General features: G+C 42.0%; 2 protein-coding genes across 2 annotated transcripts; both read left to right on the plus strand.

Moving 5' to 3' along the window:
- The first annotated feature begins 4,066 nt into the window (after nt 1-4,066).
- Nucleotides 4,067-13,095, plus strand: LOC124320241 (protein trachealess-like). Its single transcript, XM_046783021.1, has 9 exons — nt 4,067-4,964; nt 8,426-8,751; nt 9,334-9,795; nt 9,884-10,005; nt 10,088-10,323; nt 10,396-10,502; nt 10,567-10,714; nt 10,780-11,344; nt 11,408-13,095. The coding sequence occupies exons 1-9, from the start codon at nt 4,594-4,596 to the stop codon at nt 12,203-12,205; spliced, it is 3,135 nt and encodes a 1,044-aa protein (XP_046638977.1). The 5' UTR covers nt 4,067-4,593; the 3' UTR covers nt 12,206-13,095.
- Nucleotides 13,096-22,502: 9,407 nt separating this feature from the next.
- On the plus strand, nt 22,503-23,075 carry LOC124324647 (speckle-type POZ protein-like). The gene has a single exon (XM_046784383.1). The coding sequence runs from the start codon at nt 22,503-22,505 to the stop codon at nt 23,073-23,075; it is 573 nt and encodes a 190-aa protein (XP_046640339.1).
- The last annotated feature ends 1,059 nt before the right edge of the window (nt 23,076-24,134 follow it).

Raw genomic sequence — 24,134 nt, forward strand, 5'->3', positions numbered from 1 at the left:
CTATGTTCGACTCCCAAAAAAGTTGTTTGCATAAGAGGTGCAGTTCAGGTGTAAATAATCCCAAGTCGAGTAGTAGTAGTAGTAGTAGTAGTAGTAGTAGTAGTAGGCCTATTGAGAAAATGGAGAGCACTTCGACATCAAACGAAGATTTTGGCTGACTTGTTTCAAAACCCCGACTCATCTTTCTGACGGGGGGTCCGTATTTTGTGCGCGATAAACGGGATGGAAGGCACGTATGGCGGCAGCAATCCGGTTGATGGATACCCGGGCTCTTTTGTGGAGATGCGAGGGATATAAGCGAGCAGATGAAACACTGCAAAAGGCTAAGCGATGAGTCAATAGAGTACAGTGACATTTGTCCCATTTCATCATCATCTTGATCCAACTTGACTCTCCATTCTTCTGCCATATCTCAGTTCATCACGCGCCCGTGAACCGAAAGAGCAATATCCAACTCGATGCAGGGACCCTACTAGGGCTCGAGGGGAAGGAACTGGCAGTATGGGGTGGGGGGGCGACGTGTGTTGTGGGCGAAAAAAAAGCCATTTGTCGTCGCTGGACTTATTGGTTAAGTATTAGCTTATATACACAGCAGCAGCAGCAGTGGCACAACACATATCGAACATCGTTTATTATCTAGAGGTCTGCCCACGGCTTTGGTCTGTAATGTATGTGTTAATGCGTCGTTAACAACCTCATCAAACCCCCCTTTTTTGTTGTTATCCCCCCCCCCCTCCTTATTCAACCAACCACCCCTATCCTTACTGACCACCACACCATAAATGTACGTAACACTTGCGACCCCGAAACCCCTTTCCTTTCTGATATTGTTTATCGCCGCAATTTCCAGTTTCATTTTCTGCTCACTGGCTGCAGCTCATAACACGATTACATTGAATAACGGCCATATATTTACGTGATCACTGCCCAGCAGCCTGCTTTTATTCCAATCAAACATTAGCAAAAAAGTATAGTCTACGTAATAATACGCAATGCCTATAGGTTCAATAAAAAAAAGGTAACAATCAATGCGAGAGTTGAAAATCATCTGCAACCTCAGCATGACCATTTATAGGTCCAATTGTACTGGGCCGGTGCGTCCGCTGAGCCCAGCAACATCTCACTTGGTAATAATAGAGTGATTGTGTGTGTGTGTGTGTGTGTGCGCGATGCGGCTGTTGACACGTGACCTATAGAATAGAAGCGCGGGCGACGACGGTCATGGGTTTAGTTCAACATCATTAGTGCCTTATTGAAAACCATCATCTGACTCCCGGCCAACTTTTATTCTTGGCTTTCTTTTTCTTCAGAATTTCTTTTTTTCTTCTTCTTCTTTTGCTGCTGTTTGGTGTGGTCGTCGGCTCTTATTGTTGTGTTGATGTTTTTCCCTTTTTTTGTCATTTCATCTTCGTCGCCTCTCGTATATTCTGGGCCGTCTCGATTGCTTGATTCTGGCCTTTCCCGGCGATCAATTTAATTATGACGACGTGATGAGAAATAGTAATTCGGGAATGGAGGGGTTTTTCCTCTTTTTTATTTATTTATTTTTAAAAATAATATTCTCGGGTCAGAAGTCGGACATTGGGATTGCATCGCCACTAATTAAAACGCGGCCAGTCATGTTATAGCCAATGCCAACTGGAAATGTCGTCGGAGAGTTGACGGAGACCGGATCGTGACATCCGCTTCAATCATTTGAATTGATTTGTTTTGATGAGCGATGATGGTATTATCTAGGCAACTGTAGTTTCGCTGATGAAAGAGATCTCCCCCCATCTTGAATAATTGCCGGTAAATAATTGAGCGTCTTGTCACACGCATCTTAATTCAAACAGGATTGAGGCAACCGTGAAAAATTGGATGACACCGGTATGTATATCCATTCGCTCCGTCAAATAGACGAAGATTGATCAACGTTATTAAAACGAAATTATAATTATATACGCTGTGCATTTAGAAAACCGAACCTGCCCTGTTTGCCGCGAATCGAAAATTGAATTGAATTCACTAAAAAAAAACTTGTTTCAATCGAAAATGTCAATAATGCTAGTCCGATTATTTTTGCCACACCAAAACCACCCCCTTAAAATTCCCCCAAACCGATACATGTTAACGAATGAGCGATTTCAAAGCTCGGCATTGCTCGTGCAACATATTTGAATTACCCGAGCTAACCTAGTATGTAAGCACACGAGCAGAAGGGAAAGGGGGAGTGAAATGACACAAGAAGAAAAATTCTAAAGGTCTGCCATGGGGGGTAATCAAGGTCTATTGGAGGGTTCGTTGTATGTTAGCTGATGGCCAGCCTTCTGGTTTGATCGAAAACGGAAAGACCTCGCCATGTATTGACTATATGGTCGCAAATCCAATACTTGCATATACATGGGCCTATACGTATAGCAGCCACTGCCGTCTTTTTTTTTCTTCTTTCTATTCGACCCCCTTTTTCACCCCCCTCACTAAATCCCCCCCTCTCCTTTTGCTGTGTGTGTGTACTTTTGATCCGTCCGCATCCAATATTGCGAGTGTGAGAGGCGGGAGCACGCGCGCGCAGTGGCGATGGTTGATGTGTGTAATTGCATTGAATTTCCATGAACAAATGAAGGGTTCTTCTTCTTCTTGGGTTCCTACCGCGGAAGCCAACTTACACATACGCGGCGGTTAATTGCTCCTATATGTACGACGCTGCGACGTCGCCGTCGTCTCTATTTATAGAGTGGGAGAAAGAGAAAGAGAAGCGCTGATGCGCTAGTGGGTTTCGATTTGATAATACAATTTGATTGGCTACCGTTTGCGTTTGTCGAGTTCATCAACTCTCCTCTGACCGACGTACCCACCCACCCCATTCTGTCAATAGCCGGAGGTTCCTCAGACTCCCGTCCCGTGTTTTGACTATGCAGCGCATGTTTCCAGTGTCGTTGTGTTTTATGATTGTGTGTCATTCTTTCGATGACAATTTGTAATAATAAATGTCTTAACTGACCGAGACGAATTTCCAGTGCGGCTATTATTTTTTTTTTTCCGTTTGCGATGGGACGTTTCACGCCGGCGTGATTCTACTCTATTCCGAGTACGTGCAACTGTGGGCGTGCGAGTGTGACGGGAAATATAAATAAGTCTCTCGCTTTTTTTTTGTTTGTTGGTTGTTATCAGTCGTATAGAACGTGTAATAATAATCACAGCACGTCGGACTAATACCGGGGAATCTTCTTCTTCTTGGCGTCGCTGATATGCGTGAAGCCGTGGTCATTTAGGCAAACAAAAGACGAACGGTTCACACGACATCTCCGGTTTTATTTTTTATCCGATCATCTTATTGATCGGCTGATAAACATCTCCAGACATTTCCTGTTGTTCGAAGTGTGTAAATATCATTTCTTTTATTTTTATTTGTACAGTATGTTATAATGTTCCATGGCAAGCGGCCGATATCAGGCTCCATGTCCTCGGGTAGAAATAATACTCGTATAAACACTTTGTATGGTATATCCGGAATCACTAGAGCCGGATACGCCTTGACGCGGCTAATATAGCCGACCAGGAATCTCTCACAGTTTTACACCACTCAACTGAGGAGAAGTGGGCCAAAGAGTCCCACGACCAATCTAAACTTGAAAACAGAAACGTGTAGACATTTTTTGAACGACAAAGTGAATCAAAGTTTTTTTCTCTGGGATTTTTTTCTTCTTCTATTTTTATGATTGATGCGGATATTTGGTGTAAAAAAAGTACGTATACCTTTATTTTATTTATGACTACCGGAATTCCGGTTGTGTATTATCTATAAACGATAGACGCGGTTGTTGGGTTTTTTTTTGTCTGACGGTCGAATCGACATTTTGTACAAGACTCAACTGACAAGCGTCGACGAAATCGATTGCACATGGGACTTGGGATTTGTGGACTCGCGTTCTCCTTCTCGGTCCGTCTTTATTTAGTGAATCGAGTAGGAGGAGAGATGGGGGGGGGCAGAGGGTGGTCGGGAGTAGGCGGAGGAGGGAGGTGGGGGCGGATGAAGAACGAGGCGCTCATACCAAATGGGACGGATGAGGAGTCGACGGCGACAGTCTCCATCCCAGTGGCTAGCAGTAAGTGCGTACCTGCTTCTCTCTCTCTCTCTCTCTCTCTCTTTTTCTCTCTTTCTCTCTGTTGAACTACTTGGACTGCACAGCCAAATCGTGCTCCCGGTGCCGGACGAGTTGTTTGATCAGCCCGGTCACATTCGGGAGAAAAAGGGCGGTTGAACAACGGACGGGCTGCAGGGCGGGAGAGAACCTTCACATCATAACAAATACCTAGGGCTCCTAGCTCCTCCTCCTGTTTTTTTTTTCTTTTTCACGTCCTACGGTTTTTGGGGACTGGAAAAAGCGGAAGAAAGTCAGTAGTCCACCCTCCGTTTCGAATCATTGATATGCAAGAGCATCCGGCTACTGGACAGTTGTAGTAGTGACCTGGTCGGAATCGATGATTCGAATCCCTGCGCCCTCCGGAATTCAGAATTCAACTTGAACGGGACAGTTTCTTTTGCGGTTGGCCCGTTTTCCTTTTTTTTTTTCTTTTTTCTTTTTTACTTCCGTTGTGTTGTTGCCCGTGATGGCCGGTTACGCTCTGGGCTTGTGCGGAAGAGCCGCCGCCACCGCCGCCGGAATCCGCGATCATTTCAGTGCTGACGAGTCTTCGTCCGCCTCTTGGATGGTTCTGCCGCCATATTCGCATCATCAATACCCTGGCGGTCCAGGAAGTTTAACGGCAGCGGCGGCCGCCGCCGCTGCCATGGCCGGAACCCTGGTCGGTCACGCCAGTATGGGACACCACCACTCGGCCGTTGCGGATTACTCCGCATTGGCTTCGTCGCTCCAGCAGCAACAGCAGCAGCAGCAGCAGCAACAACACCAGCAACAGCAGCAGCAACAACAGCAACAACGTCGCTCACCTCTCTCCTCCGCTGCTTACACTCATTCATGGTCAGTCCGGAAGATCACGAAAGCGTCCGCATTTTTCACGTAGTTTTTTTGGTTTTGGTTCGGCTAGATATTTCCAGATTCGGATGAAATCGCCCGTCTCTAGTGTGCATGTTTTTTAAAATTTTATTCCAGCATCGATCGTTGATGATCGTAGAGATTAGCTTCCGTCGACAGTGATGGAATTTCGTCCATCAGTTTCTCTAATTTATGGCTATTTCATCTGATGTCTAGCCATTGTCTGAATCGCTTTATTTTCTAGAGTTAACTGTTATGTTCTATTCGTGATAGCCACAAAACACGACCGAGTCTGGAAGGATGGGCATTCTTCTTGGACAGATCTGTCGGTAGAATAAGGCATCAGTAAAAGAAGAGAGAGTGGGAGTTCACAACTGGGGAACGAAGTGCTAAGTTGATTTATTGAGACCCAGCAGCCGGGCTGTGCAGGTCTTTTCTCTCTCTCTCTCTTATCTGTGGACTTGTTCTTGAGCCATTTGCAACTGGCTCTCAAGTGGTTCCACGGCCATCACACGGAACGCAGTACATAAAAAGAATCAAGAGAAAAGAAAAGACGAGAGAGAGAGAGTATATAGTATACACTACTGCTGTATAAGAGGGGGGCTGACGGATAATCCAATCGTCCAGTCGCTAGCTTGTCCTCCACCCTCTGGAGGATTCCGCCAACATCACACTCCAGGATTAACTTTGATGCCAGAGATAGAGCCATTCGTTCATACATGATGGATATATCTCTCTCTTCTTTTTTTCTGTCTCTCGGCGCGAAATCAACGAGCCTAGAGGTGTCTGTCCGGCTGGGATCTAGCAGGCTAGACGCTCCGGAGCGGCAGCCGAATCTTTCGGAAGCAATATGGCGGCTAATTTGGTTTCCCTTTCTCGTGTGCTGTATATTTTTATTTCCCTTCAGCTGATGGCTCCTTTTACTTTGGGCCTTTTTTTTTGTGTGTGAGGAGGGGAGGAGGAGGTGGAGGGTGTTATTGTTACCCTGGTTGGGTGTATAGATGCTTTCTCCCTTATGGATATTATATCCTCACGAGAGTATATCATGACCAGGGCGATGCGCATTTTTGATCACTTCATTCAGCTCTCCATCTAGGCCGTCGCATATAGGCCTCTATATAATAGTCTACCAATTTGATTGTCCAAGACTTGGGAGGCTATATAGATCTTTCATTTGCTCCGGCCTAAGCCTTCAAATTGACCTATACGGTATGGATCTACTGATGTTCGATATCATGTGGCTAGCGCCCAGCTAAATCAATAGGCCACTATATCCCTCCCAGCAAATTTTTCTTTTGATCTTTTTCAACAACTTTGTTGCACTCTGGCACTCCCCATCGATCTACACTTTGTATGCTTGCGTTCATCATGGGCAAACACTTCGTCATTTGAAATGTATATTTGTTGTTTAACGAAAAGTCTGAATTCAGGCCATTTGCGTGTCCGATAAGGAATAGTCGATGATGAGGCCAAAACGAATATTTTAAAATGAATTTACTGAAACCATTTTCGATTTCTTATTTTCGTGACTTCAAGATTATTGAAGAGTCAAAGATCAAGAAGTGTTGTTTTCATACCTTTCACGCCGAAGACCGTGAGTCCAAAAGTGGGAGAAAATATTTTGCGTAACTTTTCCATGAGTAAGTTATTTGAATTACGTACGATGTACAAATTTGAGCAAGAGGAAAATTAAGAAAAGAATATCAGTTACGGCACTTAAATTCAAGTTGGTTTATGCTGATCATATCCAGTGTAGCGTTCCATTCAAGTATGCACGTGGGAGGTGGCACACGACACGGTTTGCCGATGTGACAGTTCATCTACTGTCACAACAGAGGCGGACGGCCGGCAATTTCGCTGGTAAGGCTATCACATTTTCCGGTTATAGGATGTGTGTGATTATGTATGCGCCTACAGGCTGTATTGCATACGTTTATACAGGTGAAACATAAGCTGCCGACTTGCGTGGATCTGTAAGGGATATGAAGAATGGGGTGAGCTGTCGCTCAAACGCAACAAACGGCCCCGGCGGAATGGTCGCGCATTTTGAGTGCGCCTTGTTGTGTTTACAGCTAACACCGACACGTGCCCCCCAGTCACCAATCCTCCCCTCTTGCCCACTTCAAAAAGTCCCATCAAAGAGCTCATTGAAAATCGGTTGATGGAACGATCCAACTTCTCACACCCACCTACAAAGATCCTTATTCTTATTATCTCAATCGCCATCTATTTCTTGAAAAATAATAGACGATCTCGGTGATGCCATTTGGAAAGAGAGCCCAACAATAACTAGAGGTTCATAGAGACATTGTGTACGTGTTATAAATGTCATTTTCAAGCATAGGCATATGCTGTTGCGATCGCCGATGGAAACACGCCGTATTTATTATTAAATGGACATGGGGCGTCTATTGTTCATGTGTACTTGATCATCCTTTTGCCACCCTAAATATGAGGCAGATATGCGCTTTGTGACTAGTCCTACTTCATTTACATCTGAATACCCCGGCAATTATTGATCTGACCCTATATGCCCTGGATATCAAAACGACCCCCTTCAGTCGAAGGGTGTTATTGTGTAGGCCTTGACATTGCTGTTACATCAATAGGCCTCCTATATGCGCCAACGTTTAACGGCTGCTGGTACAAATATGATCCGCTGGTCTTTTTTTTTCTCTCTCTCTCCAGAATAATAAATATTATTCTCTTCCTTCTTATTGCCCGTGTCATTCCACCCTTCGTACGTATATTTCTCCGCCTGTATTCCGTCGGGAACCGTTCGGTGGTCCGGATCATTTCAAACAACGGGCCAGCGTTTTATTTTATATACATTTTTTTTTCTCCCCCCTGTTGGAGGATCGACCCTGTTGGGACACACCCAAGACGCAATAGTCATCGCACGGTTCGAAACAGCGGCGACCATTGAGCGGACAAGCTCTTATATAATAGACACAACAGAGCATCAAAGAAGGCGAGTTCTATATAACCATGACAGGGGGGGGGGAGGGTAGACGACAGGTCACAAGTGTGAAAACAGCCGTTTCACCACTGTATGCCATATTGGGCAACCCGCAATGTACGAGTTGCCCTACTCCCCCAAAAGACCCATTTTGGAGAACGACTGCTCAAGCCTGTCGTCTACTGAACCAACCTTCTTATATTGGCTAACGGTAGTACTGGCTTCAAACCGTTGACATTTGATTGCGTCGTCCTTATTTATAGCTGAGGCAGAGTATAAAAGAGAGAGAAAAAAACACACTCGTAAACGGTTTACACCGTCAGCAATTGAGTGACCGAGACTGAGGAAATTGTTGAGAGACTTTTGATTTGGTTGATAAACCAGTGGTGGAAATTTTTGACGACATGATCTGCATATTTTAAAAACTACCGTATGCACTATTTCATAGAAGCCAATATTCATGATTGCCCTTTTTTGGATGATTTAGTATATTGGAGATGCGTAAAGAGAAATCACGAGATGCGGCGCGGTCCCGTCGCGGCAAAGAAAATTACGAATTTTACGAACTGGCCAAGATGTTACCTCTTCCGCCGGCCATCACTTCCCAACTGGACAAGGCGTCCATCATTAGGTTGACTATATCATTCCTCCGGCTGAAGGATTTCTCCAGCAACGGCGACCCGGCCTGGATCAAGGAGTCACTTTCGTCAATCTCATCCGCCAATTCAAATTCCTCGTCAAACGTAACGTCGTCCACAGGGTCATCGTCGGCATCAGGATCCTCTTCCTCATCATCGAACAAGGCCAACAAAGGTTAGTGTATAATGTTCATGCGTAGGCCTATAAGTTCATTAGAGACTTTACAGTCTCTCCTGCTTGTCTGTCTGGGGGTAAATGCAAATGCCAACTTTTCCACTGATTTGATCAATTAGTCAAAGTGACGAACTAATCATGACATACGCGCGTCATGAACTTTACTACCCAGTTGTAGCTTTTTGGACAAACGAAGGGACGTTAGGAGGATTTAGTTTTCACGATTGGCTGAACGATGACAATCCATCATCACGTTGAATTGAATCAATGATGCCCCCCCACCCTTCGGTTTTCTCTATATTACAGTCGCACCAGCACACAGACAGACCACAAAGAGAAACGGAACAGTAGAAACCCCCCAACCCGAATTTTTGTCAGTCTCCCTTCTCCTTTGTCATGGAAAGTTGAATTCGATTACCTCTCCCTCCCTCGTGAACAAGTGACGTTCGAATTCTGACATTTACAGTAACCACAGTAGGTTAAAAAATCGGGTTCAAAACCAAAAGGCTTTCTATTATACGAGGACTCTGTTCATTTGATTATCGATAAATTAAAACACAAAATTAAAACATTCGTTTATAGGTAACAGTCGTTCGAGATCCCACCAACATAATCAACACCAGCAGCAGCAGCAGCAGCATCCGCACCACCAAATGCAGCTGCAGCATCATCAACAACACAACTCGATACCGGCCAACATTCACGTCGAGTTGTTCGACCAGCACCAAGGCACGCACATCTTGCAGAGTCTGGACGGCTTCGCTTTTTCCCTGGGCTCCGACGGACGATTCCTCTACATCTCCGAAACGGTGTCCATCTACTTGGGCCTGTCACAGGTCGAGATGACCGGTAGCAGTGTCTTCGATTACGTCCATACCGCAGATCACGCCGAATTGGCCCAACAACTGGGCCTTACACTGGCCACTAATCAGACCCACCAGTCTGCCAGTTCTTCTGCGACAAGCTCGTCTCAACAACTGCCACCGTCGCCTGCTTCTGGCACTGGAAGTGTTGATGATGGAAACTCTTGCATGAATCCTGATGGTATTACTATTATTATTATTTTAAAACTTGAAATCACAAAACTCCTAATCTAAAATTAAATTTTTTTATAACGAAATTGCCAATATAGTGACTTCGCTGATGAGTCTTGAGAGTAATTCGGCCTATCAGGGCCTTGACCGTTCCTTCTGCATTCGAATGAAATCGACACTAACGAAACGCGGCTGCCACTTTAAATCGTCCGGCTATCGGGTAATTGATTGATGGGTTTTCAAACTTAAACAAATTCAATTTCCTTAATATTTCATCACGTCATTATTTTTGAATTTTCAAGGTGGTGATGGTTCTCTGTCGACTTCGGCCACAAAGCCAAGCGTATACAGCCGGTAAATCCGGAGTTGGGCAGCCGAGTAGTGGCCCGCAAGGCCAGAACCAACCGGTTCCTTTACTCGGAATGATTGCTATGGCTATTGCCCTACCACCGCCTACCGTTCACGAAGTTCGGCTTGAGCCGGACATGTTTGTTACGCGACTGGCATTCGATTTGAGGATCATTCACTGTGAACCAAGGTAAACATCCAAGGCAGCAAAAGTTTTTAAAAATAAATGTAATGCTATATCGGGATTCTTTTACTTAATTAGGATTGCCGAGCTCCTGGAATTCGTCGCTGAAGATCTGACAGGCAGGAGTCTTTATACTTTATGTCATGTGGAAGATGTCCGCCTATTGCGTAAAGCCCACACTGATTGTAAGACTCTCTAATTATTGATGCGAAATTAAGTTATGCTAATATCCACGTATTTTATCGTTAGTGATGCATAAAGGACAGGTGATGACACCCTACTACCGGATCCTAAATCGTCACGGAGGATTCACCTGGATTCAATCTTGTGCTACAGTAGTTTGTAACTCAAAGAACGGTGACGAACAGAGCATCGTCTGCGTCAACTACGTTCTCAGGTAACATACCAACCATTATTTGTTAACTAAACTGGATAATTAATCTGTTTGATTTGATTTTGAAGCCGAACGGAAATGAAAAATCTGGTAGTGGATCAGTGCCAGCTGGAATCGGCGCCCATCATCCAAATTAAACCAACCATTTTCAAAACCGATCACGGTGCGTCGGACGTCCTCCATAGTTCGCCGGATGGGTCCAGTTCCGAAAGCTCGGAATCTTTACCGAAAAGCGGAACGACTTTGATCGATCCGCATCGATCGTCCGTGCCGAGCTCCGAACAGAGTCGGCCATCTTCCGAGGTTGAAGTAGAGGTCGTTACGGCTCCACCGGAAGAATCTGTTTCGTCGGGAATGAGGACCAGTCGCGGTCCTTCCGGGCGCCATCACCACCATCGATCCGCAAAACGAAAATACGAAGATCTGGTGTCGGTTCCGTCAGCGACCGACAGTTCAATGATTGGCCTCGACAGCAACAATCAACATCATTCTACAGACAATTCAAACAGTAACGAGAGCGCATCCATCCAAGATCAGCAAAATCCCAACACATTGACTGATCACCAAAGCGAAGTCGACGTGGCTCGCTGGAAGAGGCTTTACGCTGGTGCCATGGAAAACGAATCTCTTCAGGTAAAACTCTTGTCAAACGATTTGAAATGACCAGTCGAGCTAAAGTTGTTTATTTTGTTTTAGGATCGGGACCTTGATGGAAATGGACTGAATGGAAATACCACAGATTTCAGTACCGATGCACTTCTTTCAAACGGTAAGCCACGATCGACTATTCAATGGATCGGCGCTCCGCCAGTGCCGTCGGGTTCGTCCTCGTCAGCTGCGACGGCCGCTGCCCTGTCGGTTCCGTCGTTGCTCCGCCAGCTCTACGCCAGCAGGGAGAGCGTTATACGCGCCAACGTTCACGCAGCTGCGGCCGCAGCGGCCGGACGCACTCCGTCTGGCTATTTTTCCAATGGAGAAACGCTGCCGACTCCACCTACCGGCGTCAACGGTGGCAATGACTATCCCGGTGACGTCTTCCCGCCTACCTCTTCTCACTCTTACCACTCCGCAGCCACCGGAAGCTTTTTACCGGAATATCTGCCGGCCATGACACCTCCGTCGTCAGTTTCGCCTCGCGACGCAGCCGCTGGCGCTCTTTTCGCCGCCGAGGCTTCGTTACGTCATTCGGCGTACAGTGGTGTGGGTTCGGCGGAGTCTTCCTACTCTGCCAATCCGACACAACCACTGGCATTGAAGCCTCACCATCACGTCCACTATGGCCATGGTTCCATCGAACATCACCACCATGCCCACCACCATCACAATTCAGGCGGATCCCATCATCAGTATGCTTCCGTCCAGCCCCTGGTGTCCGCCGACGCGGGCCAGTTCTATTCTCATACACCTTCCGGCTTCCACCTCTACCATCCGCAGGTGTCCAAGTCCTCGTCAGCGTCTTCAGTCAACAATTCAGCCACATGGTATCCCAACTAATGTCGATTCAATGAAATCAGGTGCTTTATTGCATGGGTTTATTATTCCGAACAACAAATTGATTGAAATCATGATATGTTGAATTGAAGTGCAAGAATTGTTGTGAGTTGATTGAGATCCGAATAGTAATATGTTTATTGGGTAGTTTTTTTCCTTACGTGTAATGTATTCGAATTCACCTGAATTTCATTGAAGAGTCGGCGTGCTAATTCTTGCCTAAAACGAACTACACAACGTCAGTTCTCCCAACAAGATGTGTATTAAAAAAAAAAATTATAATAAGCATAACGCCATCAAACAATAAGTAATCGTGGCCCTTTAAGTAAATAATAATCCGACAACATTCACATGATTTGGAAAATGTTCAGTGACTAGTCTTTGTCCCATTAAAAAAGAATTCCATGTAGCCAGTTATATCATGAACACATAAACGTTGTGCTAAATATCTCTCTGAAAAATTGTACTGTACATTTATTCATACAGTTGTAATCAATCGTTAGGCTTCTCCCCTTTTTATTGACAACGGATTGATATAGAAACTTGATTGATTTTTTTTCACTGTCTTGTTATTGACGTGCTTTGAATAACCATGATGAACGCGGGTTGAGACGAGAAAACAATCGTCAATTGAGTTAGTGTGCAAATCTGCTATAAAAATATAATCATTTTAGTAGAGTTAAAAACCGGCATGCACTAAGATCTATGACTTATTTATTTCATAGACAACTTGCAAAATCAACTTTCTGTGTTCATGTCCTCCCTTTACTTTGAATGTATGTGAATCTTTTTGTATACATCTCTTATTCAGAACAAAATATCTCTGGCTTAATTACTACTGTCAGTTCGTTCTTTTTTTTTTAAAAATTTTTAATACACACACCTATTACGGATTCGGTACCCTCCTTCTGGAATTTGACTGCATCTGACTTTCACCTCTTTACTGCTAATCACTAGGCCTACTCTGAATCTGAAACCATCGTGAATTTTCTTTAAAGGAAAGGATAGGGCGAGCCATACGATTTCATTTCCACTCAGTACAGATTTCTTCTTTGTCTATATTTGGGTTGCTGACAGTAGAACTCCAAAGAACTACACCGACAATAGAACCGTGCGTTGGCCGCAGACGACGATGATTATTCCGCGTTAATCGTAGCGATTGAATCCGGGTTTCCTGACCGTCGAGACCGCGCACCCGCCGCAGTGGGAAATTATTGGGGCATCAGGCACCAGCTATCAGTGGACCATGGTATTGTGTTGTTTGGTAAACGGATCGTGATCCCAAAGGCGGCCCGGAAGAACGTCCTCAAAAAGCTCCACGCGGCCCATCAGGGGATCGTGCGGACGAACAGGCGGGCCCGACAGACTGTATACTGGCCGGGCATTACTAACGAAATCACAACGCTTCTTTCCACCTGCTCTACGTGCCAGGAACATTTTCCCAGCAGCCAGCAGGAGCCTATGATGTCCGACCCCTTGCCGACACACGTGTTCGAGGACGTTTCAGCCGACCTGTTCCAGTCGGGTCAGCTCCATGTGTTGGTTTACGCCGACCGATTATCCGGATTGCCGGTCGTCCACAGATGGAAGCGGGACCCAACCGCGCGGGAAGTCTTGCACGCTGTCATTGACAACTTTGTCGAACTTGGCGTCCCAATGCGTTTCCGTTCCGACATCGGACCTCAATTCGACGCTGGAGTTTTCCGAACAGCCATGGACCGATGGGGTGTCGCCGTCAGCAATTCAACGCCAAACTACAGTCAAAGTAACGGCCACGCAGAAGCGGCCGTCAAGACCGTCAAAGAATTGGTCGAGAAAATCTCCCCATCCGGGGACCTAGATGCGGAAGAATTTAAACATGGGCTCCTAAAATTCCGGAACACCCCCCGGGAGAACGGACTGTCACCCGCGCAAATGGTGTTCGGACACCAGCTTCGTTCGATCGTCCCAGCCCATCGTTCGGCGTACGCGACTTGCTTGAATTCCATCATGGAGGCGAGGGATCGGCAGGCGGCAATCAACGCGGACTCCAAGACACGCTACGACCTTCGCTCGCGTGCCCTCGAATCCCTGCCAATCGGCACCAACGTGCGCGTGCAGGACCCCAAATCGAAGCTGTGGAGCCATGTAGGTGTGGTCGTGGCGATCGGACGCTATCGCGCATATCGTGTGAAATTCGCGAGCGGCAGTGTGTTGTGGAGAAACAGGCGTTTCCTGCGCCGCCTGGTGAACGCCGAAGAAAGTGAAGAGAGAGACGCGGATCAAGCGCTCACCGACGAAAGCGACGGAAAGGATGGCGCGCAAACCGACACGGAAGAGCCCGGCAATGACAGCCCGAGCACATGCACTGGCCAAACGAGAGCCGCGCCCCGCGCAGGTCTTCCGACTCCACGCCGTAACGGGCGCTGTCGAACGCCGAAATTAATTGTCTCCGTTTAAAACCATTCCCATGTCCCTCGATGTATGTTTCGCTTCAACATTCCCATCTGGAAAATGCGTGCGGGGTATTTTTCTTTCTCGTATACCCTTACAGATCATCATGTGGTTTCGTTTGTTCTGTGTTTCGTTTGTTCTGTGTTTCGTTTGTTCTGTGTTGAAGCTGTCACGACCTATTTGGGAATTTCTTTGTTATGGCGTGACAGCTTGGGGAGAGTTCTTGTGTCAGTGTGCCCTTCTTCTCGTGACCGCTAGGTGTCGCACGGTAGAGCCGTGAGAAGCAGCGGCCGAGAGAGGGGCAGTCTAGTTTCAGCTTGCTTTGTAGAAGGATCTCGTTTCTTTTCTTGTCGAATACATTGTGTTAATTAACTAATTAACCACCCAGACTCTAACCTAACAGACGGATCTTTTGCGGGTCTTTTGTCGAGTTGTAGAGATAAAAGAAATTTGGTTGGATGGCAACGGCTGCATTGCAAGCGATAGTAACGTGAAAAGTTGTTATTTTTCAAAGTTCTCTTAGCAAATTTAATGGAGAGAAGTCAAAAACTAGAAATTATTAGGATAAATCAAAGAGGCACCTTGGAAAATTAGATAGTCGTCTTCTTCCTCCAACACTTGATACATAATCCAGAACAAATCCATGAGTTTAGTGGAGCACTTCATTTGCTTAACGTGTACACGAGTGTCTGGCCTCTGGCCGATTTTAGTGGCATCCAGGTTGAGTGAATGAGCCAACCTGTAATCAAAAAGTAAAAATAAAAAAAAAGGAAAATTCTTACAAGAAAAATTTCACATTTACTTGCAAACTATGTTTTTTTGTTTCCAAGATAGATCATTGGAGAAGACGAGTATGTCATTTGAATTTTGAGAAATAAAATTCTCCAAAAAGTTTTTCAGTTGGAGTGTAAAACACACCGTCAGATTGAAAAACTTGGTATCGTCTCCAAATCCCATTTCTTGGAATCCAACATGGCGCCTGAAGGAGAAAACAAAACATCAAAATTTGATAACTAGAATAGTATTATTTTAGAATTACTCAGCGTGGTTAATGGTGCTGCTGCTTGTGTATTTCAACACAAATTCCTCGACCCCCGAAACGTAGTGTTCTTTAATGAGAACTATCCGGTATTGGGACCTCAGCAAATTGTCAAATGCCCGTTCTCTGGACAATTTCCGAAAGTTATTCTGGGCAGACGCAATCAGTTTGCCATCCAAAATAACATTGGTTTTCTAAATTTCCTAATTATTTTATGTAGTTAAAGTGTTAAACGATTTGTATTTAAAGTATTACCATTTTGTCTGAGTAAACGTGGAATTCACTTCCAGGTATACACCACACAGCCTTGCTGAATCTTGGATAATTTTTATATGCGAGCTGGCTCCAAACCAAGACCAGATTCAATTTCATCATGGTCTTTTCGCATCATGATGAGAACAAAGTTTTCTAATCCATTGTCGACACTATAGTCTGGAACGATAAAGGTGACATTTTTAGAATACCTGATCTTTAACTGCTTAATTTATCTTTTTACTATTAGTTGGCTAGCATTGCAAGTTTTTTATCCTTTCTGAATTGGATCAATGTGCCACCAGCTGACTTTGTGACTTATTTTAAGAACGTGCATAGGGTATCTAAACAAAGAAGAAGAAAGTTAAGTTACGAGTCAGATATGCAATAGCCTATACTATAATAGAGATATTAACTCCAGTCCTAAGAACTCCACGTTAACTAGTTTGTCAGCCAGTCTCAGAAGACTCTTGTTTGACAACATCTTTCCCTTCATTCTTCCCATAAAGGATTTTCGCAGCCTCCACTGGTCATCAGGTTCAAAAAGTTTTCTGTTGAGATAAAAATTTAAAAAAAATTTCAGTCTCATTAATGAATCAGTTTACCTCGAGTTTCCAATAGGCGGCTGCCGCCAATTTCTATTCATTTTCAGATTCACACAAAAATAACCTAGCACAGAAGTAAACAAGTCAAACGCTTATGTTTGTTTATTTTTGTTTTTGTTTGTTGTTGAAAAATTTGCTAGAATTGATCCGTTGTGCTCAATTTCCTGGACGATGTGGATTTCAAAATCCAACTTGTTTTTTTCATTAAGATAATCTAGGATTTTTCTAAAAATAAAAGTTTAGTTTTAATTTGATGAAATAGTAAATTAAAAATTTCTATACCGTTCATTTTCGCGAATTGTGTCTCTTAGCTTATCAAACATAGATTTGGGAATAAAACGCCCTTGGAAAATTTGATAGTCGTCTTCTTCCTCCAAAGTCCAAAACTTGATACATAGGGGAGACCGGACCCATCTTGGACAGTCGCGGTTTTTCCCGCATATCTCCCGATCCCCTTAGGCAAAAGAGTTTTTTTTGGCTAAGGTCATTCTTTAGCCTTGCCCCCACCCCCTTGATTTTTTTAAAATGTGTAACTTTAAAATTTAAGAACTTACATTGATTTCCATTTTTCGGTGTTTTTTTACCGATCCGGGGTGACATTAGACAGGGGCCTGTACCAAGTTGGACAGGGTATTAAAGGAGAGATAGGATGAATAAAAAATTATGAAAAAATCAGGAAATGTAGATGGTAATGTAGTTTAACCCCAAACAAATTTTGGAAATTATATCTTTCAAACTGAAAAAATTTTCTTAAAGGGAAAGAATTACAACTTTTATATGGGGCGAGATAGGGAAAAAATGTAGGTGGCGCTGAAGTCTCTCGTTTAGATAGGACAAATTCCCTGTCCAAAACCACCCCGAAAGACCGTCCTCCACTAAAATGTAAATATCGTCTAAACTATTATACTTAAAAATACAAATTTTGGTGGATAATGTAGGGAAATGACTGGCCTATGTTTTTATGTGAACAGTTTTTATTTACCCCGTCACACTTCAGCACAATGTCACCGTTAGCGGGGAAAAAATTTGCGAATTTTTTAGGGTTTTTTTTATTTCTTGAATATCTCAGGCAATAACCAAGAGATTTGGATGAAACTTATAACAGTTAAAGATTACACTACAAAGAATATACTTAAGAAAAATTGGATTTTTAAAATAATTTTTACTTTTTTTACCGACCCTGTCTAACGTGGTACAGTGTCCAATATGGGTCCGGTCTACCCTAATCCAGAACAAATCCATGAGTTTAGTGGAGTACTTCATTTGCTTAACGTGTACACGAGTGTCTGGCCTCTGGCCGATTTTAGTAGCATCCAGGTTGAGTGAATGAGCCAACCTGTAATAAAAAAGGAAAAATTAAAAAAAAAAAGAAAATTCTTACAAGAAAAATTTCATATTTACTTGCAAACTATGTTTTTTTGTTTCCAAGATAGATCATTGGAGAAGACGAGTATGTCATTTGAATTTTGAGAAATAAAATTCAGAAAAAAGTTTTTCAGTTGGAGATAAAAAAAATTGGCGAGGCACCGTAACAAAAAAAAAATTAAAATCCAAGGAATGGCCCTGGTGGTCTAGTGTATAATGCTGTACATTGAAAAACGAAGGTTGAAGGATCAAACCTTTGAAACCAGTAAGATTTTTTTCAAAAAAAAACTTTATTGAAATTGTTATCTGTTTTTCGTTCTATTTGCATTTTTTAAAGTTGATTCTAAATATTTTATCAAGATGTTTACGATTAATGAAAAAGTTAAAACTTAAATAATATTTTCAACAAAAAATTTTGGGACATAAAATGCATAAGAGACACAGGGGCCAGCAATAACAAAGTGAAATGTTAAAAAACTAACTCATATAATTTCATATATATTTCATACTAATATAATTTTTTATAGGATTAGTGCATTTTTACTCTAGATATTCCTTAAGGCGTGACTTTTTTCTTACAGCCAACACAGACTCCAAATTTCTTGCCCGTAAGGAAAATTGTGAAATTTCATTTTACGATGTTTCGTTTAATGCTAAGTATTATAAGATGCTTTTTTCTCATTTGCGTATCATGCCCTATAGTTAAAAATTAGTTAATAAGATTTCGCAATAAACCCTTAATTTATTTGTATTTTACTTAAAGAAAAAATCGTCGTTTTTTTCCCAATTCGCGTTTTCGCGACCAGTGTACCATTTAGCGTTTTTACCCTAGATGCTATAAGCTCCATAGATTTTAAGAGTTTATAATATATGTATAAACTCTTAATCATATTTAGATGTTAAGAGCTCGACAGATTTTAAGAGCAATTATTGTATCTCTAGATGTTAAGAGTAAAAGAAGGTCAACAAAAAAACCCACACAAAGAAAGAGATTTATCCCTCTTGTCAACCGTCACGTTGACCTTAACTGGAGAAAAAAGGTCACATTCTATAATATTGGACAAAATTCTTGCATTATTTTATTCAGACAGACAGTTTGGGTGCCAAACGAAGGACAAGAATACCCAGATTTAATACCTAAAAATGCTCCATTCTTTTACATTCCCGAAGGAAAATACAAACTGGTATATGGAAATCTAAAACAAGACTGCCTTTTTGGCAAGAATACGTTTAGAATATGTTTAGACTTACTTGGGACAAATGTAACAGCAAAAAAAGTATCTTTTGATAAAGGTTATTCATATTCACCATCTGATATTAACTGGTTTTGGGAATTTATAAAAAAAAATACGGCGATGCTTTAAAAAATGCTCTAAGAGGAGCCGATTTCAATAATTGGGTGAAAGAACTACATGAAACACAAATTCTAGAAAGATGTGCCCTAATACCAGAAAGGAAAATCCTGGATACACATTACCCGGTTATAACTTCTGTTGCCCACAAAATTCAATGGATTACGTACCAACGACAATGTTAGACTCCATTTGTCAATATCGCGATACACAATGCATGCTAACAGACAAACTTATTTAGAAAAATAAGATGACCGAGAATTTAATATAATGCTAGATAATTGGTCAAAAGCAAATGCTAATCCGGTGATGGATGATCAAAAGCAAATGCAAATCCGGTGATGGATAGTCTGGACCAACATATTACGAAAAACAAAGTGTAATACCGTTTATAAAAAGAATATTTAGCCTGAAGGATGCTTTTGATGGATCTTATTTATTGCAACGATCTAGACAAGATCCATTAATTTCATTGGATGATTTGTATGATCATGAATTTCAAGAAATAAATGTCAATAGGGATTGTACCAGAAATAGAAAATATCAAGTATTAAGTGATTCATCGGATGGCATGGGAGATATGTCAATCTATTTTACATCCAGATGGGAGATACGTCAATCTATTTTACATCCAGATTCAAGGTCTATTGCCTTTAAGTCTTTTACTCAAAATAAAAATCTTATTCATGTAGAAAGATGGTCCGAAGGAATGGTTATTTTCCAATATATTTCGAAATTGAACATTTTAATTATGAATTATAACCATAAAGACAAAATTTGACCAATTCACTTTTTAAATGCAGAAAGGCTTGGATACAGAGTTCCTGAAATTTTATGGTCATGGAGTCAAGATCCTACAAAAGAAATGTACAATTATACAAATTCTATTATTCCTTGTGCAATTCACAAAAGTTATGAATCACTTAGTCATAAATTTGATGGAGTAGATTGGGAACCTAAATACGCTACATGGTCTAATTTACAAGACCCTCCCAGACAGGATGTATTGTAGATTCACCTAGGCAAAGATAAATTTATAAAACTTCCAAAACCTTTGTAGACGCAGATGAAGCTGCTAAACAATTTATTGCACAACAAACTTTAGAACCTGGTAGAAAGCGCGAAAAGCATCCAAGAACGGATGATACGGAGGAAGAATATCAGGAAAAAAAGCCTAAAGTTGAACAATACGTAGAAAATGTAGATCTAGATGAATTAATGCGTCAACCAGATGAACCTGCAAGTCCAGAGACAGCAAGAAGTGTCGAATAAGCTCTCGCTGGAGAGAGAGAAATTGGCCGATCAAAAGAATAAGTGAAACAAGAAGAAGTAGTAGTGAAAACAATTGTTAAAGAAGGCGGAACTGAAATACAAGAGACAGAAATAATTCCACCCTAGGTACCTAGGAATGTTGGCATTTTGCATAACTCTAGACACCCGGTTGTTGCTGAGCCAACGAACACCGGATTCAGCAAACCATACAATTGCACTTTTTTGACGAGGCTTGGATCCCCATTCTTATAAAGTATGTAAGCACACGGTCCATCTTCAATATTTTGTGACACACAGTGGGAACATTCAGTGAATTTCGTTTCTTTGAGGTGCGAAAAAATATTGGTACTGTCTTATCGCATGATTCCAATCTACAGTCGTTGTCTTCACATGAAGCGTACTTCTATTCTAAACTAGGTGAGAAATAGCCTGTCTAGCCTCTCGTCAAACAAAAATTGATCACTTTCTTCAGAAATAATGCCTGAAATAAAAACCCCAAACGAAATTTAGACGCACATCAAGAAAACAAGAAATCGATAATAAAGTTTATACTGAGTTAAGAAAGTTCGTCCTGAACATCCAATTTTGACTTCGTGACACATTTTTGCTGAAAAGCAAAGGCAAAAACATTTCTGGTTTCTTCATTTTGTCCAGCTGTACAATCGTTAAAATAAGAGAATGCGCACAAATTTCAGCACATAGGCAGGAGTTTGCCAAAATGAAGTTACGTTGACATTATAAGTTTGACTGAATGATAAATTGTAGCACCATTTTCGAAGACCAAATGTCGCATACCACATCATATAGATGCACTTCAGAGGAGCAATAGTGGTGTCCAACCAACTCGATGTAATAAAGCGAAACATCCCTAAAAAATATCCAAAAATCCGAAGGGCATTAGAGTTGACAACCCGTTGATTTTATGCTACTTAAAGCAACTTTAATTTTTTGTTTTAATTTGTCCCACATAGCCCCGGTCTCCCCTAAAGAGGGGGAACCAGTAGACCACTCAGAGCTTCGGAGGTTGGTTACAGTGGTTACAGCTTCGAATTTATGCCTTAACTACGAAGAAATAACCAAAGACTGAACTGAGAACTCCTCTATAGATGTTATTCCAATGAAAAAGTAGTACATGCCAAAAAGTCGTGCGCAGTTTACGCCGATGCGCACCACAGCGGCCGATAGCAGAACTAAGATTGTTATCACACTTGACTTTGTAGAGGATGAGACGAGACGAGAACCGTCTGCTTGTCGAACAATGGATCTGGCCTAAATAGCTCTGATAATGAAGAACTGATAAGTATAGAATATAGTTCTCAAGACTGAAGTAAACTTTTCAACATTCGATTTGACTTGTTGACAAAAGATAAGGTAAATTTACTCTGAAATTATTTTTCGTTGTGTATTGATAAAAAAGGTTTTAACGTAATGGAACCTAAAAAATAAGTTTTATTTTTCTAGTTCTTGACATAAAAATGTCTGACGATTCCCCATCTCGCATCTTGGTAGAAGAAGTACGCTTAGGTTTATTTCGAATATACTGGGAGATAGAGGAAGCCATGTGGGAGAAAGAAGATGTATACAAACAACAATTTGAGTTGTGTGGATCACAACAAGAAAGAAAATACCAACTCAATTTTGAACTACAGTTAGTTGGAAATAAGAACAGACCTTACCACTTCCAGATCAAAATTGAAGATCTCTTGTGTACTGATGAAAATTATTCTAAAACAGAAGAAAAAGCAAACAAATCTCAGCAAGAAGAACAGCAGCAGTCTAAACGTAAAAAGTTAGATAAATTAACAGCCCCATCCAATATGCTGCCAGCTGTGTTCCCCATTTACATGTGGTTAGACAGCCACGTCAGTTCCACCAACGAGATGCCACTAATGAAAGCAGCTGAAGGAATTTGGAGAGTAGAAGTTATCAACCCTTACGCACAGCCTTACATCACTGTATGGATGGATTTCGGGACCAACGAAATGAAAGAAACACGCGTTATCAAAAGACTACTGTACATGTACTACAACCAACAGCAGTGTGATGTTGAGTTCGATTTCAACGACGGGCAATCTGTTGGTGCTCACATAGTCATCTTGTCCGCCAGCAGCTCTGTATTTGCTGCAATGTTTCAATCAAACTTATCGGAGACCAAAACACGAAAAGTGACCATCGTTGACGCTGAAATTCGCGTTTTTAAACAGTTTTTGATTTTCCTCTACACGGATAATGCTCCTAAAATGGCGGAAGAGGGCATGGCGCGACTACTATTCGAATTGAGTGATAAATACGATGTTGCTAATTTGAAGCATGAGTGCGTCGACATGTTACTTACTCAGTTAAACATTGGAAACGTTATTGACATGCTGGTTTGGGCTCATTTTCACTCTATCGGAATACTTTCCGAAAAAGCCATGAAGTTCTTGGTAAAAAATTTTCGCAAGCTTTGCAACCGGCCCCAATGGGAGGAGTTGTTAAAATGTCACCCTGATTTGTTCCTCCGAGCTACCCAGCAATTGGCCGATCTTCTGCCTGAATCTTCAGATTCAGAGTAATTATTCTTTTCCCTTGAGTTTTCGCCGATAAATAGCGTATGCTTGCCAGTGGATTTGTTCCGCTCAAATCTGCTCAATCGAAGCGCTAGCGTAACCATTTTAAAGTATTAACTCTTGATATTCTTCAGAGCAATTTACATTTCATGTATGTATGTATGACCATGTAAAATTTCGCATAATAATATAAAAACAAAATTATTTCGTCGAGTTGAGGAGTGAACAATAAAACTTGTAACATTCTTTTTGCAATACATTTACAAATGAACTTTGTATTTCTCTTTCTAACACTGTAATCTTTTCTTACTAATTTGACAACGTCGAAGATCTTCAGCTTCGTGAGCTTCTTGTTCGTTCTGGACAAGTAACGATTGAAGTTCAATCTCCATTTGAGTGGCGTCGCTACTGACAGCATTCTTTTCTTAGAGTAAATCCAAATCAGCCGCCTGACTACAAATCTACCACCTGGTCACAAACTGACAAAAGAACTGGTTGCCCAAAAAATAGATAGCAGCTGGGATGGGATCTAACGATCGAGGGACGAGGGCTCCAATATCTTGAGGATTTGTTACGACTAATCCGCGAAACATTTACCTGAAATAAAGATGAAAAATTAGTTGAAATAAAATTTACAAAAAACTAAACCAATGTTCAACTGATCTATGACGAATTCTTTCAATTCTATGCAAAATTGTCTATACAACTTACATATGATAGTCACGATCACCACAGAATGATTGGACTCTTTAAGATAGTAACTTTCTTCCTGAAAATAAACACAAAAACAACTGCTTTCAATTCAATGTTTTGACAAGAACTAATTCAAAACACCTTTACTTTAGATCTGTTGTTGGATATCTCCTGCATGTTTCCTACTGAGAATTGGGAATAATGCACAAGTGTACAACAACTGCTTCAGAAGCAATAACTCAAGAGGCAGCATGAACTTGTTCAATAAATCACAACATTGTAATTATAAAAGGTATGATTTCTTCAATGAGCTTTATGTGATAATATCATTCTATGGTATGCTTACCAAAAGCAAATATATATATGACTCCT

The sequence above is a fragment of the Daphnia pulicaria genome, chromosome 1 (assembly GCF_021234035.1).
Source record: "Daphnia pulicaria isolate SC F1-1A chromosome 1, SC_F0-13Bv2, whole genome shotgun sequence".
Taxonomy (NCBI): Eukaryota; Metazoa; Arthropoda; class Branchiopoda; order Diplostraca; family Daphniidae; genus Daphnia; species Daphnia pulicaria.

Coding starts and splice junctions, on each gene's coding strand:
- LOC124320241 (XM_046783021.1), top strand. CDS start 4,594: ATGGCCGGTTACGCTCTGGGCTTGTGCGGAAGAGCCGCCGCCACCGCC. Junction 4,965..8,425: donor GCTGCTTACACTCATTCATG/GTCAGTCCGGAA, acceptor TGGATGATTTAG/TATATTGGAGATGCGTAAAG. Junction 10,503..10,566: donor GCGTAAAGCCCACACTGATT/GTAAGACTCTCT, acceptor TTTTATCGTTAG/TGATGCATAAAGGACAGGTG.
- LOC124324647 (XM_046784383.1), top strand. CDS start 22,503: ATGAAAGAAACACGCGTTATCAAAAGACTACTGTACATGTACTACAAC.